Raw genomic sequence first — 24,170 nt, 5'->3', positions numbered from 1 at the left:
AAAAACCATAAATCACAAAGAATGAAAGAATTTAAGCAATATGCTTGCAGTAAACGACATTGAAGAACTCAAGGTAAGAAACTCCATGAATTTTTGTTCCGCTATCAACTTTTTAGAAACATCGGAGGAATCTAAATTAATTCAAAATAACGTTGCAAAATATATTAATATGAATATTATATTTTCATTTTTTTAAAATTATATATATATATATTTAATAAACAATCATTTTCCCACGCAGGCGACACATAGATTCATTTTAAAAACTGTCCGCCTCTGACTTACAGAGTTCGGGAGAAGAATCGCGAGATGATTAAGTATAGAAAATCATAAATAATTGTGCATAATGTGAACATAAAATGATTACAGCATCATATAGTCTGATAAAAGATACTCTCGATATCACAGATGATATAGATCAAGTAATTCAATAGTTTTTTTGTATTTAACATGTAAAGTATTTGTAATTTATAATGATAAAATTTTATTTCAAAAATGTAAGTAGTTTATATATATATATATATATATATATATATATATATTATAATAAAGATATAAAAAAAGCATTTTTTATTCCCGGCTGTTGCCAATCTACGGATGGCAAAAGAAGTATGCGTTTCACCGAGCTCGGATCGGTTCTTATAATTATTCTCGATAACAATAACATAGTTCGGTGTCATCTTTTGCACATCATTTTTTATTAATCAAGCATGGCTTATATTCTTTATAAATTTTTTTTATGAATAAAAAAATTAAATCAATTTTGATAAAAATGTATGAGTTTTAAAAGAGATCTTTTTTTAAGCTACTAAATAAATAGATAAATGAGTGAGATTAGGATATATTTTTTTGTGCAGAAATAAAAACAATGTTAAAATATATTAACAGAAGAGAATCAAATAAGCCATATAAATCACATAGAGCTTACTATGAGCATTAATTAAAACCGTTATTTATGGAAATAGATAAAATATGAATCACAGACAAGAATTAAAGAATGCATAAAGAAAGTATCCGTTCTTTGTTTCCTTTATCGGAAAAAGTAAATAGTCAAAAATTGCCACTATTCATAAAAGCAGATAAGTCCCGTAAAACTCACTGCGCATGCTCGAAAGAGAGGGAAAAGAAATGCCATTAAATTCATTTTTCCGTTTCTTTATTGGTCTTTCTAGTTAAACCTAAGATAGTCGTGCTTTGTTAGAACCATTCCATAGGACATCCCCGAAAGGTTTAGTTTGAGATTTGGCTTCGTACAGTGAACATCGTGCACTATTCGCGTTAAAGTGTATCGACAGATTCGTTAATAAAACAGAATTTTTTCAAAGTTTTAAAATTTTTTTAAATTTTAATAATAACAACAATGGCTATGCTAATACACATGCCTACAGAAATAGTTTTCAAAATTTTAGAATATAAAGATATCACCAATTAAAGACATCGTAAACTTTAGCTCCACATCCAAGCAGTTCCGCCAATTAATTATTAATGACAAAAATCTATGGAGAAAAAAGTTTATCCAGAGGTAAGTTTTTTATTTATTATTTCATTTGTTATTTGAGTAGTTTATCACACATATGAGAAAAAATTTGACAAAAATCTGGCCAGAAACTAAAAATTATATCAAACTAAATAAATCGTTTCCTGAACTGTTTGAAACAAATACTCGCATTTTAAATATTTTTAAAAATAAAAATGTAATTCAAGAATATTAAAATTAATTTCTAATCAATATTTTCAAAAATTCGCATATTCGCAATGCTATCGCATTGTTCTAAGAATCGATTCTTTTGCGTCTCTAATAAAATCCTGTAAATTTTAAAAATTTTTAGCTAAAAACTATCAATGATGTAAAGTCTGTCTTTGTTAAAAATATTTTCTAAACATTTTCGGAAAAACTCTTCCAAGGTTCTATAAAAAATATAGAATAATTTATTATATTATCAATAACTATTTCTTGCAAGGAATAGGAATAACTATGACAGAGATGATTTTTCGAACAAGAATAAATCTAAATATATACATTTTTGTGGAATATTTTTATACGAAATTAATATATTTTAGCTAAATTAAAAGCAATAATATAAAATACTTCATGTTATATTTCATCAGTTTTCATAGATGATCTGTACGTTAAATATATACAAAGAAATATATAATAAAATGAAAATATGTGTGTTACCGACAAATCATTCGGCCCATATGTACATTTTCTACAAAACTTTAATTTCTTAGTTGATGATTCATCGTAGACTATAATTTTTGTTCAGCCATTTGATATTTTAACTTTCTCATAGAAAAATATTAATTTCTTTATATTATTTTATGTTTTAACACGTAATACATAAGTTGTACCATGAACACGACAGTGCGCAGCTTATATCACACAAAATAAATAGTTTTTTAAATCTTATCGTTTATGCCACACGAATTACTAATAATCGATACGAGAAGTTTAAAATATTTGAGCGTACGCATAAATTTGTGGCAGATATCTGTGCGAATGTATAAGAAATTCAAACTTTATATGTTATAATATAATATATAAACTGTTCGTCACATGCTGCATTGTAAAAATAAACTGCGCATTTTGTAATTATTTAGTATAGTGTATATATTTGGTCACAAGAATGTTATCGATCATAAAATATCACGTTGTCAAATAATGAAACATTGTATAAAACATGCTGAATTATGTATGTACAGTAGGCGCCAATGATGCCTTAACATATGAAATGGTCGCATTTGAGACTAATAATAACTTAATAATATCTAGTCATTATTAATCCCGAAATGCGACCAATTTCATATGTTAAACATTATTAGCGCCTACTGTATTTGAAAAACGTGTCTCTCAAGACGTTTTACATTAGATTTCATTTATCTTAAAGTCAATAGTCTGGCGTATCTTGCATCCATAGATATTTAGACATTATAAATCAAAATCCAGTTGGCATTCCAAATGAAGTTTACATATATTGTAATCTATAAAGATAATATTATTATTATATTATTATTGATATAATTTGCTTAAAGATTATTCGCTCATATTTCCTATTTTTATTAATAATATTAAATGTATTCTTCAATTTGATTTAGATATTATTCGGCATTGTACAATTTTTGATATGATTTAAGAAAATCAGTTAAAATATTTCTGTTTAAATTTTAGATGGCCTTCTGTGAAAAAATATTATGAGGAAGATGATAAAGATTTTTATGAAGCCGATATTACAAATGTGCAAAGCGGTATGAAATGCGCAAAAGAATTGTGGGCCTATGTATCTCACATGTCCGAAAAGCATTATTACTATGTTAATAATCATAAATATGTAGATGAATTCTCTTCCTTATTCAGCCTACATAAAGATTGCTCAAATGCGCATTCTATGCATTGTGCTATTTTGAAAGATGAATTTATTAGAAGCATTTATACACAATCTCCATGGTATGTGACTCAAGATATATATTAAAATATAATTAATATATATATATATATGTATGTATATATAAAATAAATTAATATATTAATTATGTACAATAAATTGTGAATATTTCAGGGAATGCGATTTAACACATAGATATTACAGTATGAAACTTTTTCGATGCTGGCTTAAAAAAAATTTTGAAAGAAATTGGAAAAAATTTATAAATAAGCCTCATCAACAACAAATTTTAGAAAAAGTGCTTGCTATAACATTACAATGGTGTCATCCAGAAAAATATATTTCTTCGTCCCATGTAGACAAACTGATTGAAGATATTATGCAAAATGTGTTAAAGCTTCTTAAAGAGAAAAGTCCCACTCATGAAATATTTTCGATATCATCTAAACAATTTTCCTTTTGGAAACATAATAATATTCATGAAAATTATTGGGGTGAAACTAGTGCAAGACAAATTAAATGCAGATTGGACGATATTATTTTAAATTTCGATTGCTATAACATAGATTATCCGTGGAAATTGGATCAAGTACGTATATGCGGACCCATACGCAGCATATTTTCTTATGTGATATTTTTTCTTATTACAAATTACCGGAAATACTATAATTATTTTTCATTAAATAAAATATATAAGTTTATTTTAAGTTATTTTAAGTTATTGTTTTGTTACAGATTAGAGAAAATCATTTTCAGGAATTACATAATAAAAACTGTTATGGTGTATAATATATATCTGCGTGGCGAGAAGAATGGGTATACATATTGAATTAACAATGATGTACCGTAGCAATATATTTTCTTCAGAAACTTGTTTGGCTTGGAAACCAAGGTAATATATGTACCTGATCTCGATTTTGAGATCACTTAATTTTCCTTTCATATACGCTAATATTTTACATTCACACATGTACATAATGTAAAGAAAAGATGTATAATCTAATAGACTAAAGCATTAGAATAAATAATAATTTTTTTCGGTACTTTTACTTTTAAAAAATTGCTCTAAATAGACTAAAATAATTCACATTAAAAGATAAGTACTGATATCTATATATATCTATATATACATCTGCTATACTGTATATACATCTACTTATATATATTTTTCTTTATTCTATACAGAGGTCGTAGAGAATATACAGAATATTTTAATATTGAGCGGATGTACGATCAAGCAGATTTCTTTAATCAGCAGATTTCTTTATAATTATATATCAATCACATCAAGACGTGCCGGATCGGATGAAGATATCTATAAAACAAGTGAGTTATTAATTATTTGTATTACGATTTTTATTTGAATAGGTTTTAAACAAAAATCTTTGCTTTCTATTCATAAATATAATTGTTATAAATATAAATGTTTTCTAAGATAAAATTGTATATTTGATGGAAAATACTCAGCGATTCTCCCTCTATAGTACATTTCAAGGAAATTGAAATCAATTAGTAGCTTTTAATACATATGTATTTAGCTTTAGAAAAATTGTGAATGTTCACATAATGTGCAACAATTGCTATCGATTATAGAATTTGACAAAGAATCTTAAATTTTATATATATGTAATTGGAATTTTGTTATTACAAATAATTTATAATTTATTTAAAATTTAATAATAATAAAATTAATAATAACTAATTTTTTTTTTAGATAATCTATGAACTAGGAAAAGTTTTTAAAAATTATATGCCGACAGATATTTCTTTTACTCTTCTCTCAGAAATAGATATAAATAATGATATGGTAGGTACTTTTTTATGTTATTATAAATCACTTTGAAGATAGTTTATTATATGTATACATAAAGTACATTAATATATAATCATATTTTATAATTATAAATTATTATCTATAATCAAAATCAAAACTACAAAACTCGATTTAAAATTTAATTAAAAAAAGAAACGTCAATTATATTCTAATTTTTCAGTGTACATCTCTTCTTATTGAAAAGTGTTGCGAAAGAAGATCGGATAAAGTAAAATTCGCAATTGGAATGGTTGTTAGTTTTGGAGATAATTATGAAAGTAAAGCTGGTTACGTCGGTGTCATAATTGGATGGCATAACAAATATCAAACTGAATGGTTTTCTTTTCCTCCGTATCAATTAGAGTTCGAATGTGACATTGGGAACCACGTAGAACCGTATTATATCATTTTGATAGATAATGACATCATGTGTTACGTACCACAAAGTATGAATATCAAATGTTTCTTTCTGTTTATATATCATACAATATATATATATATATATATATATATATATATATATATTTATTATGTATTATTTGTATAACGTATAAAAATTTATGTTTGTTTTAGGATTTATAACATCGATATGCAAGTCACGGTGGATATATAATACAGAAATAGGGCGATATTTCTGTAAAATGACGGATACACATTATATCCCTAATCAAATGCTAGCAAAACATTACCCAAAAGATGCTGCGGTGATTTATGAAATATTTAATAATAATAATAATTTATAATTTACTAATACTATTTTTAATATTTTATTAATACTATTTTTAGGTAGTTTTAGATAGTAGATATATGCGAACATATAATCAAAATATTTTCTTATGTCATATTTTTTTTTGTTATAAAATAGTAATAGTAGTAGTCAGTCTCTACTGTAGTTTTTTTATTATGAACTATTATAAATATTATAATTATTTTCCATTACTGAAATTTTTCCATACTGAAATTATAATTATGTATATTATGTATATTATGTATCTATGTATATTATCTAAATATATGTAATCTTTGTATATTATCTAAATTTATTGTTTTATTACAAATTAGAGTTAAAATTAAAATTACTTTCATTAGTTACATTAGGGAAAATAGGATATAAAGGATGTTTTAATATTGAATGTATGATGAATTTAATCTGTATATTTGTCATAAATAAATGTCAATCAATGGCCAATCCATTGAAAATGCGTACAACAAAAGTGAATAGTTATTTACATAATCACATTCATTATCATACATTTTAAATTTTACTTTAAATTTTATTTTGAAATTATTTTTTATATTTTGGAAATGGTGCAGGATAAGATTTTTAAAAAGAAAGAAAAGATAAAATTGTATATTTGATGAAAAACACATTAGCTACATTTAGCTATGATTCCTATATAATATATTTCAAGAACATTGAAGTCGATTAATTTGCTTTTAATATTTAGCTTTAGAAAACTTGCGAATGTTCAGATAATGTGTAACAATTTCTACCAATTATAAAATTTATTAAAAATACATTTGTAATGTGTATTTTGTCATTACGGATAATTCTGTGATTGTTTTAGAATTCAATAATTAATTCCTTCGGATGATTTTATAATTTAGAATTTAATAACTAATAATTGATTTAGAATTCTTTCCATCTTATAAATATGTATATAAACTATAATATAAAGTATTTTTTATGCGTCATTATAAAAATTATTTTAAAAATAGTTATAATATATAGATAATAAATATATAATAATATTAATTATAATTATCTGTAATTAAATTATTACAAAAATCGATTTAAAATTTAGTTGAGAAGAAAGACATCAATTATTTTCGAACATGTATTCCTCTAACTGGAAAATATTAAAACAAGATCAAGTTAATACAAAAATTTACAATTGGAATGATTGCTAATCATAAACATGGCTGAAATGAAAATAATGTTGATGTCATGTTGATGGATAATAGAGTGATCTTTTTCGAACTGAACTTTCGGTTTTCTTTTCCTCCTTGTATTTTGGATTTCAAACGTAATATGCGGAACTATTTACAACTATTTTACATTAATGAAAAGATTAATAGAAAATGACAGCATGCGTTATGTGTCACAAAATATAAGAATTGAGAATACGAGAATATTATGTATTAAATAAAATGCTAACGAGACATTATCAAAGAGATGCCGCAATTATTTTCGAGTTAATAACAACCATTTATAACATTTTAAAATGATTATTGTTTGATAATTTATACTATATTGAAATATTGATATCAAAAAGTAACATGCTCACAACAACCGGTTTTTCCAAGCAGACTTCCTGTGTGAATGCTGTTTATAATTATGTTATAGTTCGACATATAAATTTTTGATAGTTAAACTACAACTCTCGTTACATATATATATATATATATATATATATATATATATATATATATATATATAAGATAGAGTACAGAAAATTGCAGCAATATTGCGGCAACATTGCAATGCTATAGCAATGTGTTACAACAATATTAATAATATTGCTTCAATATTCTATGCTCTATGGGTAGATTCACTTCTAGTATTCTTTTCAAATACACGATTTTCGACAATTGCTTTCCTTTAACACCATCCCATATCTTCTAAAACAAATTACAATTCGGTCATAAAATAATGCATGTGCGCGCGAAACAGTTTTATTATTAATTTTAAATAAACAAAAGAGATTACCATTGTAGGGACAATTGTCTCCTACTCCGCTTGTGTTACACATTTCCACACATGTTAAATACAACTTTCTAATCCCTGCATGCATGCATCCGACATCCACTTTCTCCTCCGTTTACAACCCTTGCATGCTACGCGGCCATCCTTCGATCCCTTTCATCGCCAATTAACACATGGCAGACACACGGTTTTTCCTACACAACGATCACTCATCCCTCCGAGAATCTTTCCGATCATAAAAACTTTCTCCCAAGATCATGCATGCTGAATCTGGATTTTCCAAGGGGCATTCTGTATCCGGAACTTGTAGAGTAAACGAGAGTCTGCAGCATCTATTCCGCGCCTAAGAATACACGCTTCGATCTCCACACCACACACACACGAGTCACTCGTTATCGAACGTTGTAATTGTTGTTTAAATAAATTTGAGTTAGTAAGAAGCGTCGGCTAATTTAATTGCCAGATTACCTACACCATATTGCATTTTATTTACAGGATTTTACTATATTACATTTCGCGGAATCATTGAAGACACAACAGTACATGCGCGACTGAACTCGTAAATCATGATAAATGTTTGAATTTATTTCTCTAAAAAATATGATAAAAAGGATGAGAGAGAGAGAGAGAGAGAGAGAAAAAGAGAGAGAGAGAGAAAGAGAAAACTGCAAAACGAAAAGCAGGGAAAGTGAAAAAGAAAGAGAACATGTTTAAGAAATGAAACAGTGGCCGTTAGACAAGAATCACTTTTCGTTAAAAAAGAAACAAAAAAAGCATAAATCACAAGAGAATAAAAGAATTTAAGCAGTATGCTTGCAGTAAACGACATTGGGGAAACTCAGGTAAGAACTCCATGAATTTTTGTTCCGCTTTCACTTTTAAAAACATCCAAGTAATCTAAATTAATTCAAAATAAACGTTGCTAAATATGAATATTATATTTTCATTTTTTTAATTATACAGAGTGTCCCAAAACCCATAATCAATCTTTCAAAGACAGATTCCTGGGATCATTTCGAGACGATTTTTCCTCAGCGAAAATGACGATGAAGGCCATCATTTTTTGCATGTTCCCGATTTTTGTCATCATATAAATGCAATTAAGCCTTAAATTAAAACTCAACTAAAGTAAACTCTATTTAAAATTAATCGAAGAATATGGTTTTATAGTTAATATTTTATTTTAGTTAATATTTAATATTTTATAGTTAATATTTTATTTTAGTTAATATTTTATTTCTGCAAAACCTAGTTTACGAAATACCCCTTATTTTCAATCACATACAATTCGTAAATTATTAGTGCCTCAACATTTTCGTTGAGGAAAAATCGTCTTTAGATGATCCCAGGAATCTGTCTTTGAAAGATTGATTATGAGTTTTGAGATACCCTGTATATATATTTAATAACATTCATTTTGCACATTGCGATTCATAGATCACTTTAAAAACTGTCGCCTCTGATTTACAGAGTTCGGGAGGAGATCGCGAGATGATTAAGTATAGAACATAAATAATTGTGCATAATTGAACATAAATGATTCAGCATCATATATCTGATAAAAGATACTCCCGATATCACAGATGATATATGATAAAGTAATTCAATAGTTTTTTTGTATTTAACATGTAAAGCATTTGTAATTTATAATGATAACATTTTATTACAAAAATGTAAGTAGTTTATTGTTTGATAATTTATACTAAAAATATTGAAATATTGATATCAAGAATCAACATGCTCACAACAGCCGGTTTTTTTAAGCAGACTTCCTGTGTGAATGCTGATTATAATTATGTTATAGTTCGGCATATAAATTTTTGGTAGTTAAACTACAACTCTCTTTATATATACAGGGTGAGGCATCTAAAACAGGCCACCTGAATAACTCCGTTGGTAAGCCGAATACAAAAAAATTGTTCAGACAAAAGTTGTATGATTTCAAGGGGGACATATGATGGTGTCATTAGTTTAATCTTGAAGAGCCACCCGAAGGTCACGTGAAGGTCAGCTCCAACTTTTTAAATGGGACACCTTATATGCTTTTACATATTCTTGTAGCTCATCTCAAGAGCTTTCCAAAACACTACAATTATGTTAGTTTTCATTAAATACTTTCCAAGTTATGAGGCTTGAAATCATTTTTTAATTTTACATAAACCGTAAAATATCTTGTAAAATATTCATTTTTCGATTATTTTACCTTAATACTTTTATGTACAAAATAATGAGAAGAATCAATTGGTGTAAAGAAAACACATAATTGCTTCGAACAAAAAAATGTAATTTGCAATTAACAATTACATTTTTTTGTTCGAAGCAATTATGTGTTTTCTTTACACCAATTGATTCTTCTCATTATTTTGTACATAAAAGTATTAAGGTAAAATAATCGAAAAATGAATATTTTACAAGATATTTTACGGTTTATGTAAAATTAAAAAATGATTTCAAGCCTCATAACTTGGAAAGTATTTAATGAAAACTAACATAATTGTAGTGTTTTGGAAAGCTCTTGAGATGAGCTACAAGAATATGCAAAAGCATATAAGGTGTCCCATTTAAAAAGTTGGAGCTGACCTTCACGTGACCTTCGGGTGGCTCTTCAAGATTAAACTAATGACACCATCATATGTCCCCCTTGAAACCATACAACTTTTGTCTGAACAATTTTTTTATATTCGGCTTACCAACGGAGTTATTCAGGTGGCCTGTTTTAGATGCCTCACCCTGTATATATATATGTATATATATATATATATATATATATATATATATATATATATATATAAGAGAGTACAGAAAATTGCAGCAATATTGCGGCAACATTGCAATGTTATAGCAATGTGTTACAACAATATTAATAATATTGCTTCAATATTCTATGCCCTATGGGTAGATTCACTTCTAGTATTCTTTTCAAATACACGATTTTCGACAATTGCTTTTCTTTAACACCATCCCATATCTTCTAAAACAAATTACAAGTCGGTCATAAAATAATGCATGTGCGCGCGAAACAGTTTTATTATTAATTTTAAATAAACAAAAGAGATTACCATTGTAGGGACAATTGTCTCCTACTCCGCTTGTGTTACACATTTCCACACATGTTAAATACAACTTTCTAATCCCTGCATGCATGCATCCGACATCCACTTTCTCCTCCGTTTACAACCCTTGCATGCTACGCGGCCATCCTTCGATCCGTTTCATCGCCAATTAACACGTGGCAGACACACGGTTTTTCCTACACAACGATCACTCATCCCTCCGAAAATCTTTCCGATCATAAAAACTTTCTCCCAAGATCATGCATGCTGAATCTGGATTTTCCAAGGAGCATTCTGTATCCGGAACTTGTAGAGTAAACGTAGAGTCTGCAGCATCTATTCCGCGCCTAAGAATACACGCTTCGATCTCCACACCACACACACACGAGTCACTCGTTATCGAACGTTGTAATTGTTGTTTAAATAAATTTGAGTTAGTAAGAAGCGTCGGCTAATTTAATTGCCAGATTACCTACACCATATTGCATTTTATTTACAGGATTTTACTATATTACATTTCGCGGAATCATTGAAGACACAACAGTACATGCGACTGAACTCGTAAATCATGATAAATGTTTGAATTTATTTCTCTAAAAAATATGATAAAAAGGATGAGAGAGAGAGAGAGAGAGAGAGAGAGAGAGAGAAAGAGAGAGAGAGAGAAAGAGGAAACTGCAAAACGAAAAGCAGGGAAAGTGAAAAAGAAAGAGAACATGTTTAAGAAATGAAACAGTGGCCGTTAGACAAGAATCACTTTTCGTTAAAAAAGAAACAAAAAAAGCATAAATCACAAGAGAATAAAAGAATTTAAGCAGTATGCTTGCAGTAAACGACATTGGGGAAACTCAGGTAAGAACTCCATGAATTTTTGTTCCGCTTTCACTTTTAAAAACATCCAAGTAATCTAAATTAATTCAAAATAAACGTTGCTAAATATGAATATTATATTTTCATTTTTTTAATTATACAGAGTGTCCCAAAACCCATAATCAATCTTTCAAAGACAGATTCCTGGGATCATTTGGAGACGATTTTTCCTCAGCGAAAATGACGATGAAGGCCATCATTTTTTACATGTTCCCGATTTTTGTCATCATATAAATGCAATTAAGCCTTAAATTAAAACTCAACTAAAGTGAACTCTATTTAAAATTAATCGAAGAATATGGTTTTATAGTTAATATTTTATTTTAGTTAATATTTAATATTTTATAGTTAATATTTTATTTTAGTTAATATTTTATTTCTGCAAAACTTAGTTTACGAAATACCCCTTATTTTCAATCACATACAATTCGTAAATTATTAGTGCCTCAACATTTTCGTTGAGGAAAAATCGTCTTTAGATGATCCCAGGAATCTGTCTTTGAAAGATTGATTATGAGTTTTGAGATACCCTGTATATATATTTAATAACATTCATTTTGCACATTGCGATTCATAGATCACTTTAAAAACTGTCGCCTCTGACTTACAGAGTTCGGGAGGAGATCGCGAGATGATTAAGTATAGAACATAAATAATTGTGCATAATTGAACATAAATGATTCAGCATCATATATCTGATAAAAGATACTCCCGATATCACAGATGATATATGATAAAGTAATTCAATAGTTTTTTTGTATTTAACATGTAAAGCATTTGTAATTTATAATGATAACATTTTATTACAAAAATGTAAGTAGTTTATTGTTTGATAATTTATACTAAAAATATTGAAATATTGATATCAAGAATCAACATGCTCACACCAGCCGGTTTTTCCAAGCAGACTTCCTGTGTGAATGCTGATTATAATTATGTTATAGTTTGGCATATAAATTTTTGGTAGTTAAACTACAACTCTCTTTATATATATATATATATATGTATATATATATATATATATATATATATATATATAAGAGAGTACAGAAAATTGCAGCAATATTGCGGCAACATTGCAATGTTATAGCAATGTGTTACAACAATATTAATAATATTGCTTCAATATTCTATGCCCTATGGGTAGATTCACTTCTAGTATTCTTTTCAAATACACGATTTTCGGTTAAATTACTTTTCTTTAACATCATCCCATATATTCTAAAACGAATTACAAGTCGGTCGTAAAATAATTTATGTGCGCGCGAAATAGTTTTATTATTAATATTAAATAAACAAAAGATATTACTATATTACATTTCATTCACAAGATTTTACTATATTACATTTCGTGGAATCATTGAAGACACAACAGCGCACGCGCGACGGAACTCGTAAATGTTATGTAATGATAAATGTTTGAATTTATTTCTCTGAAAAATATGACAAGAAGGTTAGAGAGAGAAGGAGAGAGAATGAGAGCGTGGGGGGGGGGAGGAAGAACAGCCAAACGAAAAACGGAAAAAGTGAGAAAGAAAGAGAATATGTTTCAGAAACGAAACAGATGGTGTTAAACAAGATGAATTACTTTTTTTCCATTGAAAAAGAAATTAAAAAAGCACACAAATAAATCACAAAAGAAAAAATAAACAAAGAAAAAATAAATAAAGGAAAAATAAAATAAAAGTTAAAAAGCATAAATCACAAAAGAATGAAAGAATTTAAGCAGTATGCTTGCAGTAAATGACATTGGGGAAACTCAGGTAAGAACTCCATGAATTTTTGTTTCCGCTTTCACTTTTAAAAACATCGAAGGAATCTAAATTAATTCAAAATAAACGTTGCAAAATATGAATATTATATTTTTATTTTTTTAAATTATACAGGGTCTCCCAAAACACATAATCAAACTTTCATAGACAGATTCCTGGTATCATTTGGAGACGATTTTTCTTCAGCGAAAATGTCAATGAAGGCCATCATTTTTTGCATGTTCGATTTTTGTCATCATATACCTTTGCAATTAAGCTTTAAATTAAAGCTCAACTAAAGTAAACTCTATTTAAAATTAATCGGAGAATATGGTTTTGTTAATATTTTATTTCTGCAAAGCTTAGTTTACGAAAAACCCCTTATTTTCAATCACTTATAATTCGAAAATTTTTAGTGTCTCAACATTTTCGTTGAGGAAAAATCGTCTTCAGATGATCCCAGGAATCTGTCTTTGAAAGATTGATTATGAGTTTTGAAATACCCTGTATATATATTTAATAACATTCATTTTGCACATTGCGACTCATAGATCACTTTAAAAACTGTCGCCTCTGACTTACAGAGTTTGGGAGGAGATCGCGAGATGATTAAGTATAGAACATAAATAATTGTGCATAATTGAACATAAATGGTTCAGCATCATATATCTGATAAAAGATATTCCCGATATCACAGATAATATATGATAAAGTAATTCAATAGTTTTTTTGTAATTAACATGTAAAGCATTTGTAATTTATAACGATAAAATTTTATTTCAAAAATGTAAGTAGTTTATATATATATATATATATATATATATATATACATATATATATAATTAAAGATATAAAAAAGCATTTTTACTCCCGGCTCTTGCCAATCTACGGATGGCAAGAGGAGTATGCATTTCACCGAGCTCGGATCGGTTCTTATAATTATTTTCGATACAATAACATAGTTCGGTGTCATCTTTTGCACATCATTTTTTATTAACCAAGCATGGCTTATATTCTTTATAAATTTTTTTTATAAATAAAAAAATTAAATCAATTTTGATAAAAATGTATGAGTTTTAAAAGAGATCTTTTTTAAGCTACTTAATAAATAGATAAATGAGTGAGATTAGGATATATATTTTTTGTGCAGAAATATAAACAATATTAAAATATTTTAACAGAAGAGAATCAAATAGGCTATATAAATCACATAGAGCTTATTATGAGCATTAATACCGTTATTTATGGAAATAGATAAAATATGAATCACAGTCAAGAATTAAAGAATGCATAAAGAAAGTGTCCGTTCTTTGTTTCCTTTATCGGAAAAAGTAAATAGTCAAAAATTGCCACTATTCATAAAAGCAGATAAGTCCGGTAAAACTCACTGCGCATGCTCGAAAGAGAGGGAAAAGAAATGTCATTAAATTCATTTTTCCCTTTCTTTTCTGGTCTTTCTAGTTAAACCTAAGATAGTCGTGCTTTGCTAGAACCATTCCATAGGACATCCCCGAAAGGTTTAGTTTGAGATTTGGCTTCGTACAGTGAACATCGTGCACTATTCGCGAAGTTAAAGTGTATCGACAGATTCGTTAATAAAACAGAATTTTTTCAAAGTTTTAAAATTTTTTTAAATTTTAATAATAACAACAATGGCTATGCTAATACACATGCCTACAGAAATAGTTTTCAAAATTTTAGAATATAAAGATATCACCATTAAAGACATCGTAAACTTTAGCTCCACATCCAAGCAGTTCCGCCAATTAATTATTAATGACAAAAATCTATGGAGAAAAAAGTTTATCCAGAGGTAAGTTTTTTATTTATTATTTCATTTGTTATTTGAGTAGTTTATCACACATATGAGAAAAAATTTGACAAAAATCTGGCCAGAAACTAAAAATTATATCAAACCAAATAAATCGTTTCCTGAACTGTTTGAAACAAATACTTCGCATTTTAAATATTTCCAAAAATAAAAATGTAATTCAAGAAATTTTAAAATTAATTTCTAATCAATATTTTCAAAAATTCGCAAATTTTTGAAGCTATCGCATTATTTTAAGCATTGATTCTTTTGCGTATCTCTCTAATAAAATCCTGTAAATTTTAAAAATTTTTAGCTAAAAACTATCAATGATGTAAAGTCTGTCATTGTTTAAAAATTTTCTAAACATTTTCGAAAAAACTCTTCCAACGTTCTATAAAAAATATAGAATAATTTATTATATTATCAATAACTATTTCTTGCAAGATATAGGAATAACTATGACAGAGATGATTTTTCGAACAAGAATAAATCTAAAATATATAAATTTTTGTGGAATATTTTTATACGAAATTAATATATTTTAGCTAAATTAAAAGCAATAATATAAAATACTTCATGTTATATTTCATCAGTTTTCATAGATGATTTGTACGTTAAATATATAGAAAGAAATATATAATAAAATGAAAATATGGGTGTTACCGACAAATCATTCGACCCGTATGTAAATTTCCTAAAAAACTTTAATTTTATAGTTGATGATTTATCTTAGACCATAATTTTTGTTCAGGCCATTTGATATTTTAACTTTCTCATAGAAAAATATTAATTTTTTAAATATTATTTTATATGTTTTAACACAATACATAAGTTGTACCATAAACACGACAGTGCGCAGCTTATATCACACAAAATAAATAGTCTTTTAAATCTTATCGTTTATGCCACACGAATTACTAATAATCGATGCGAAAAGTTTAAAATATTTGAACGTACGCATAAATTTGTGGCAGATATCTGTGCGAATGTATAAGAAATTCAAACTTTATATGTTATAATATAATATATAAACTGCTCTTCACATGCTGCATTGTAAAAATAAACTGCGCATTTTGTAATTATTTAGTATAGTGTATATATTTTGTCACTAAAATGTTATCGATCATAAAATATCACGTTGTCAAATAATAAAACATTGTATAACACATGCTGAATTATGTATGTAGAGTAGGCGCCAAAGATGCCTTAACATATGAAATGGTCGCATTTGAGACTAATAATAACTTAATAATATCTAGTCATTATTAATCCCGAATGCGACCAATTTCATATGTTAAGGCATTATTGGCGCCTACTGTATTTGGAAAACGTGTCTCTCAAGACGTTTTACATTAGATTTCATTTATCTTAAAGTCAATAGTCTGGCGTATCTTGCATCCATAGATATTTAGACATTATAAATCAAAATCCAGTTGGCATTCCAAATGAAGTTTACATATATTGTAATCTATAAAGATAATATTATTATTATATTATTATTGCTATAATTTGCTTAAAGATTATTCGCTCATATTTCCTATTTTTATTAATAATATTAAATGTATTCTTCAATTTGATTTAGATATTATGCGGCATTGTACAATTTTTGATATAATTTAAGAAAATCAGTTAAAATATTTCTGTTTAAATTTTAGATGGCCTTCTGTGAAAAAATATTATGAGGAAGATGATAAAGATTTTTATGAAGCCGATATTACAGATGTGCAAAGCGGTATGAAATGCGCAAAAGAATTGTGGGCCTATGTATCTCATATGTCCGAAAAGCATTATTACTATGTTAATAATTATAAATATGTAGATGAATTCTCTTCCTTATTCAGCCTACATAAAGATTGCTCAAATGCGCATTCTATGCATTGTGCTATTTTGAAGGATGAATTTATTAGAAGCATTTATACACAATCTCCATGGTATGTGACTCAAGATATATATTAAAATATAATTAATATATATATATATATATGTATATATAAAATAAATTAATATATTAATTATATACAATAAATTGTGAATATTTCAGGGAATGCGATTTAACACATAGATATTACAGTATGAAACTTTTTCGATGCTGGCTTAAAAAAAATTTTGAAAGAAATTGGAAAAAATTTATAAATAAGCCTCATCAACAACAAATTTTAGAAAAAGTGCTTGCTATAACATTACAATGGTGTCATCCAGAAAAATATATTTCTTCGTCCCATGTAGACAAACTGATTGAAGATATTATGCAAAATGTGTTAAAGCTTCTTAAAGAGAAAAGTCCCACTCATGAAATATTTTCGATATCATCTAAACAATTTTCCTTTTGGAAACATAATAATATTCATGAAAATTATTGGGGTGAAACTAGTGCAAGACAAATTAAATGCAGATTGGACGATATTATTTTAAATTTCGATTGCTATAACATAGATTATCCGTGGAAATTGGATCAAGTACGTATATGCGACCCATACGCAGCATATTTTCTTATGTGATATTTTTTCTTATTACAAATTACCGGAAATACTATAATTATTTTTCATTAAATAAAATATATAAGTTTATTTTAAGTTATTTTAAGTTATTGTTTTGTTACAGATTAGAGAAAATCATTTTCAGGAATTACATAATAAAAAACTGTTATGGTGTATAATATATATCTGCGTGGCGAGAAGAATGGGTATACATATTGAATTAACAATGATGTACCATAGCAATATATTTTCTTCAGAAACTGGTTTGGCTTGGAAACCAAGGTAATATATGTACCTGATCTCGATTTTGAGATCACTTAATTTTCCTTTCATATACGCATATTATTATGTTTACATTCACACATGTACATAATGTAAGAAAAAGATGTATAATCTAATAGACTAAAGCATTAAAATAAATAATAATATTCTTCGGTACTTTTACTTTAAAAAAATTGCTCTAAATAGACTAAAATAATTCACATTAAAAGATATAGTACTGATATCTATATATATCTGTATATACATCTACTTATATATATGTTTTTCTTTATTTTCGATACAGAGGTCGTAGAGAATATACAGAATATTTTAATATTGAGCGGATGTACGATCAAGCAGATTTCTTTAATCAGCAGATTTCTTTTATAATTATATATCAATCACGTCAAGACGTGCCGGATCGGATGAAGACATCTATACCTATAAAACAAGTGAGTTATTAATTATTTGTATTACGATTTTTTATTTGAATAGGGTTTTAAACAAAAATCTTTGCTTTCTATTCATAAATATAATTGTTTTCTGATATAAAATTGTATATTTGATGGAAAATACTCAGCGATTCTCCCTCTATAGTACATTTCAAGGAAATTGAAATCAATTAGTAGCTTTTAATACATATGTATTTAGCTTTAGAAAAATTTTGAATGTTCACATAATGTGCAACATTTGCTATCGATTATAGAATTTGACAAAGAATCTTAAATTTTATATATTTGTAATTGGTATTTTGTCATTAGGAATGATTTTATAATTTATATAAAATTTAATAACTAATTTTTTTTTAGATAATCTATGAACTAGGAAAAGTTTTTAAAAATTATATGCCGATAGATATTTCTTTTACTCTTCTCTCAGAAATGGATATAAATAATGATATGGTAGGTACTTTTTTTATGTTATTATAAATCACTTTGAAGATAGTTTATTATATGTATACATAAAGTACATTAATATATAATCATATTTGTTATAATTATAAATTATTAATTATCTATAATCAAAATCAGAACTACAAAATGCGATTTAAAATTTAATTAAAAAAAGAAACGTCAATTATATTCTAATTTTTCAGTGTACATCTCTTCTTATTGAAGAGTGTTGCGAAAGAAGATCGGATAAAGTAAAATTCGCAATTGGATTGGTTGTTAGTTTTGGAGATAATTTTGAAAGTAAAGCTGGTGTCATAATTGGATGGCATAACAAATATCAAACTGAATGGTTTTCTTTTCCTCCGTATCAATTAGAGTTCGAATGTGACATTGTAGAACCGTATTATATCATTTTGATAGATAATGACATCATGTGTTACGTACCACAAAGTATGAATTTCAAACGTTTCTTTCTGTTTATATATCATACTATATATATATATATGTATATATATATATATATATTTATTATGTATTATTTGTATAACGTATAAAAATATATGTTTTGTTTTAGGATATATAACATCGATATGCAAGTCACGGTGGATATATAATACAGAAATAGGGCGATATTTCTGTAAAATGACGGATACTCATTATATTCCAAATCAAATGCTAGCAAAACATTACCCAAAAGATGCTGCGGTGATTTATGAAATATTTAATAATAGTAATAATTTATATTATTTTTAGGTAATGTTAGATAGTAAATATATGCGAACATATAATCAAAACATTTTCTTATGTCATATTATTTTTTGTTATAAAATAGTAATAGTAGTAGTCAGTCCCTACTGTAGTTTTTTTTATTATAAACTATTATAAATATTATAATTATTTTCCATTACTGAAATTTTTCCATACTGAAATTATAATTATGTATATTATGTATATTATGTATCTATGTATATTATCTAAATATATGTAATCTCTGTATATTATCTAAATTTATTGTTTTATTATAAATTAGAGTTAAAATTAAAGTTATTTTCATGAGTTACATTAGAGAAAATAGAATATAAATGATGTTTTAATATTGAATGTATGATGAATTTAATCTGTATATTTGTCATAAATAAATGTCAATCAATGGCCAATCTATTGAAGATGCGTACAACAGAAGTGAATAGTTATTTACATAATCACATTCATTATCATAAATTTTAAATTTTACTTTAAATTTTATTTTGAAATTATTTTTTATATTTTGGAAATGATGCAGGATAAGATTTTACAAATGGAAAGAAGAGATAAAATTGTATATTTGATGAAAAACATATTTAGCTATGATTCTTGTATAATATTATATATTTCAAGAACATTGAAATCGATTAATTTGCTTTTGATATTTAGCTTTAGAAAACTTGCGAATGTTCAGATAATGTTTAACAATTTCTACCGATTATAAAATTTGTTAAAAATACATTTGTAATGTGTATTTTATCATTACGGATAATTCTGTGATTGTTTTAGAATTTAATAATTAATTCCTTCGGATGATTTTATAATTTAGAATTTAATAATTAATAATTTATTTAGAATTCTTTCCATCTTATAAATATGTATATAAACTATAATATAAAGTATTTTTTATGCATTATTATTAAAATTATTTTAAAAATAGCTATAATGTATAGGTAATAAATATATAATAATATTAATTATAATTATCTATAATTCAAATTATTACAAAAATCGATTTAAAATTTAGTTGAGAAGAAAGACATCAATTATTTTCGAACATATATTCCTATAATTGGAAAATATTAAAACAAGACCAAGTTAATACAAAAATTTACAATTGGAATGATTGCTAATCATAAACATGGCTGAAATGAAAATAATCATGTTGATGTTATGTTGATGGATAATAGAGTGATCTTTTTCGAACTGAACTTTCGATTTTTTTTTCCTCCTTGTATTTTGGATTTCAAACGTAATATGCGGAACTATTTACAACTATTTTACATTAATGAAAAGATTAATAGAAAATGACAGCATGCGTTATGTGTCACAAAATATAAGAATTGAGAATACGAGAATATTATGTATTAAATAAAATGCTAACGAGACATTATCAAAGAGATGCCGCAATTATTTTCGAGTTAATAACAACCATTTATAACATTTTAAAATGATTATTGTTTGATAATTTATACTATATTGAAATATTGATATCAAAAAGTAACATGCTCACAACAACCGGTTTTTCCAAGCAGACTTCCTGTGTGAATGCTGTTTATAATTATGTTATAGTTCGACATATAAATTTTTGATAGTTAAACTACAACTCTCGTTACATATATATATATATATATATATATATATATATATATATATATATAAGATAGAGTACAGAAAATTGCAGCAATATTGCGGCAACATTGCAATGCTATAGCAATGTGTTACAACAATATTAATAATATTGCTTCAATATTCTATGCTCTATGGGTAGATTCACTTCTAGTATTCTTTTCAAATACACGATTTTCGACAATTGCTTTCCTTTAACACCATCCCATATCTTCTAAAACAAATTACAATTCGGTCATAAAATAATGCATGTGCGCGCGAAACAGTTTTATTATTAATTTTAAATAAACAAAAGAGATTACCATTGTAGGGACAATTGTCTCCTACTCCGCTTGTGTTACACATTTCCACACATGTTAAATACAACTTTCTAATCCCTGCATGCATGCATCCGACATCCACTTTCTCCTCCGTTTACAACCCTTGCATGCTACGCGGCCATCCTTCGATCCCTTTCATCGCCAATTAACACATGGCAGACACACGGTTTTTCCTACACAACGATCACTCATCCCTCCGAGAATCTTTCCGATCATAAAAACTTTCTCCCAAGATCATGCATGCTGAATCTGGATTTTCCAAGGGGCATTCTGTATCCGGAACTTGTAGAGTAAACGTAGAGTCTGCAGCATCTATTCCGTGCCTAAGAATACACGCTTCGATCTCCACACCACACACACACGAGTCACTCGTTATCGAACGTTGTAATTGTTGTTTAAATAAATTTGAGTTAGTAAGAAGCGTCGGCTAATTTAATTGCCAGATTACCTACACCATATTGCATTTTATTTACAGGATTTTACTATATTACATTTCGCGGAATCATTGAAGACACAACAGTACATGCGCGACTGAACTCGTAAATCATGATAAATGTTTGAATTTATTTCTCTAAAAAATATGATAAAAAGGATGAGAGAGAGAGAGAGAGAGAGAGAGAGAGAAAGAGAGAGAGAGAGAAAGAGAAAACTGCAAAACGAAAAGCAGGGAAAGTGAAAAAGAAAGAGAACATGTTTAAGAAATGAAACAGTGGCCGTTAGACAAGAATCACTTTTCGTTAAAAAAGAAACAAAAAAAGCATAAATCACAAGAGAATAAAAGAATTTAAGCAGTATGCTTGCAGTAAACGACATTGGGGAAATTCAGGTAAGAACTCCATGAATTTTTGTTCCGCTTTCACTTTTAAAAACATCCAAGTAATCTAAATTAATTCAAAATAAACGTTGCTAAATATGAATATTATATTTTCATTTTTTTAATTATACAGAGTGTCCCAAAACCCATAATCAATCTTTCAAAGACAGATTCCTGGGATCATTTGGAGACGATTTTTCCTCAGCGAAAATGACGATGAAGGCCATCATTTTTTGCATGTTCCCGATTTTTGTCATCATATAAATGCAATTAAGCCTTAAATTAAAACTCAACTAAAGTAAACTCTATTTAAAATTAATCGAAGAATATGGTTTTATAGTTAATATTTTATTTTAGTTAATATTTAATATTTTATAGTTAATATTTTATTTTAGTTAATATTTTATTTCTGCAAAACTTAGTTTACGAAATACCCCTTATTTTCAATCACATACAATTCGTAAATTATTAGTGCCTCAACATTTTCGTTGAGGAAAAATCGTCTTTAGATGATCCCAGGAATCTGTCTTTGAAAGATTGATTATGAGTTTTGAGATACCCTGTATATATATTTAATAACATTCATTTTGCACATTGCGATTCATAGATCACTTTAAAAACTGTCGCCTCTGACTTACAGAGTTCGGGAGGAGATCGCGAGATGATTAAGTATAGAACATAAATAATTGTGCATAATTGAACATAAATGATTCAGCATCATATATCTGATAAAAGATACTCCCGATATCACAGATGATATATGATAAAGTAATTCAATAGTTTTTTTGTATTTAACATGTAAAGCATTTGTAATTTATAATGATAACATTTTATTACAAAAATGTAAGTAGTTTATTGTTTGATAATTTATACTAAAAATATTGAAATATTGATATCAAGAATCAACATGCTCACAACAGCCGGTTTTTTTAAGCAGACTTCCTGTGTGAATGCTGATTATAATTATGTTATAGTTCGGCATATAAATTTTTAGTAGTTAAACTACAACTCTCTTTATATATATATATATATGTATATATATATATATATATATATATATATATATATATAAGAGAGTACAGAAAATTGCAGCAATATTGCGGCAACATTGCAATGTTATAGCAATGTGTTACAACAATATTAATAATATTGCTTCAATATTCTATGCCCTATGGGTAGATTCACTTCTAGTATTCTTTTCAAATACACGATTTTCGACAATTGCTTTTCTTTAACACCATCCCATATCTTCTAAAACAAATGAGAAGTCGGTCATAAAATAATGCATGTGCGCGCGAAACAGTTTTATTATTAATATTAAATAAACAAATGAGATTACTATATTACATTTCATTCACAAGATTTTACTATATTACATTTCGTGGAATCATTGAAGACACAACAGCGCACGCGCGACGGAACTCGTAAATGTTATGTAATGATAAATGTTTGAATTTATTTCTCTAAAAGATATGACAAGAAGGTTAGAGAGAGAAGGAGTGAGAGTGAGAGCGGGGTGGAGGGGAGGAAGAACAGCAAAACGAAAAGCGGAAAAAGTGAGAAAGAAAGAGAATATGTTTCAGAAACGAAACAGATAGTGTTAAACAAGATGAATTACTTTTTTTCCATTGAAAAAGAACTT

General features: G+C 27.1%; 3 protein-coding genes across 3 annotated transcripts; all 3 read left to right on the top strand.

The window, feature by feature from the left end:
• The first annotated feature begins 40 nt into the window (after nucleotides 1-40).
• LOC112639764 (F-box only protein 21-like) lies at nucleotides 41-8,458 on the top strand. The gene is made up of 5 exons (XM_025414736.1): nucleotides 41-73; nucleotides 5,098-5,190; nucleotides 5,378-5,642; nucleotides 5,770-5,900; nucleotides 8,399-8,458. Exons 1-5 carry the CDS (start codon nucleotides 41-43, stop codon nucleotides 8,456-8,458), a joined length of 582 nt encoding a protein of 193 aa, XP_025270521.1.
• A 6,705-nt stretch (nucleotides 8,459-15,163) lies between these two features.
• On the top strand, nucleotides 15,164-17,888 carry LOC112639763 (F-box only protein 21-like). Its single transcript, XM_025414735.1, has 3 exons — nucleotides 15,164-15,390; nucleotides 17,046-17,321; nucleotides 17,432-17,888. Exons 1-3 carry the CDS (start codon nucleotides 15,230-15,232, stop codon nucleotides 17,886-17,888), a joined length of 894 nt encoding a protein of 297 aa, XP_025270520.1. The 5' UTR covers nucleotides 15,164-15,229.
• Nucleotides 17,889-18,994: 1,106 nt separating this feature from the next.
• Nucleotides 18,995-22,249, top strand: LOC112639762. The gene is made up of 4 exons (XM_025414734.1): nucleotides 18,995-19,030; nucleotides 19,225-19,471; nucleotides 19,596-19,726; nucleotides 22,190-22,249. The coding sequence occupies exons 1-4, from the start codon at nucleotides 19,010-19,012 to the stop codon at nucleotides 22,247-22,249; spliced, it is 459 nt and encodes a 152-aa protein (XP_025270519.1). The 5' UTR covers nucleotides 18,995-19,009.
• The last annotated feature ends 1,921 nt before the right edge of the window (nucleotides 22,250-24,170 follow it).

The sequence above is a fragment of the Camponotus floridanus genome, unplaced genomic scaffold (assembly GCF_003227725.1).
Source record: "Camponotus floridanus strain SB8 unplaced genomic scaffold, Cflo_v7.5 scaffold89, whole genome shotgun sequence".
Classification (NCBI taxonomy): Eukaryota; Metazoa; Arthropoda; class Insecta; order Hymenoptera; family Formicidae; genus Camponotus; species Camponotus floridanus.
Note: the sequence above shows the minus strand (reverse complement) of the source record. Positions and strands in the feature narration are given on the sequence as shown.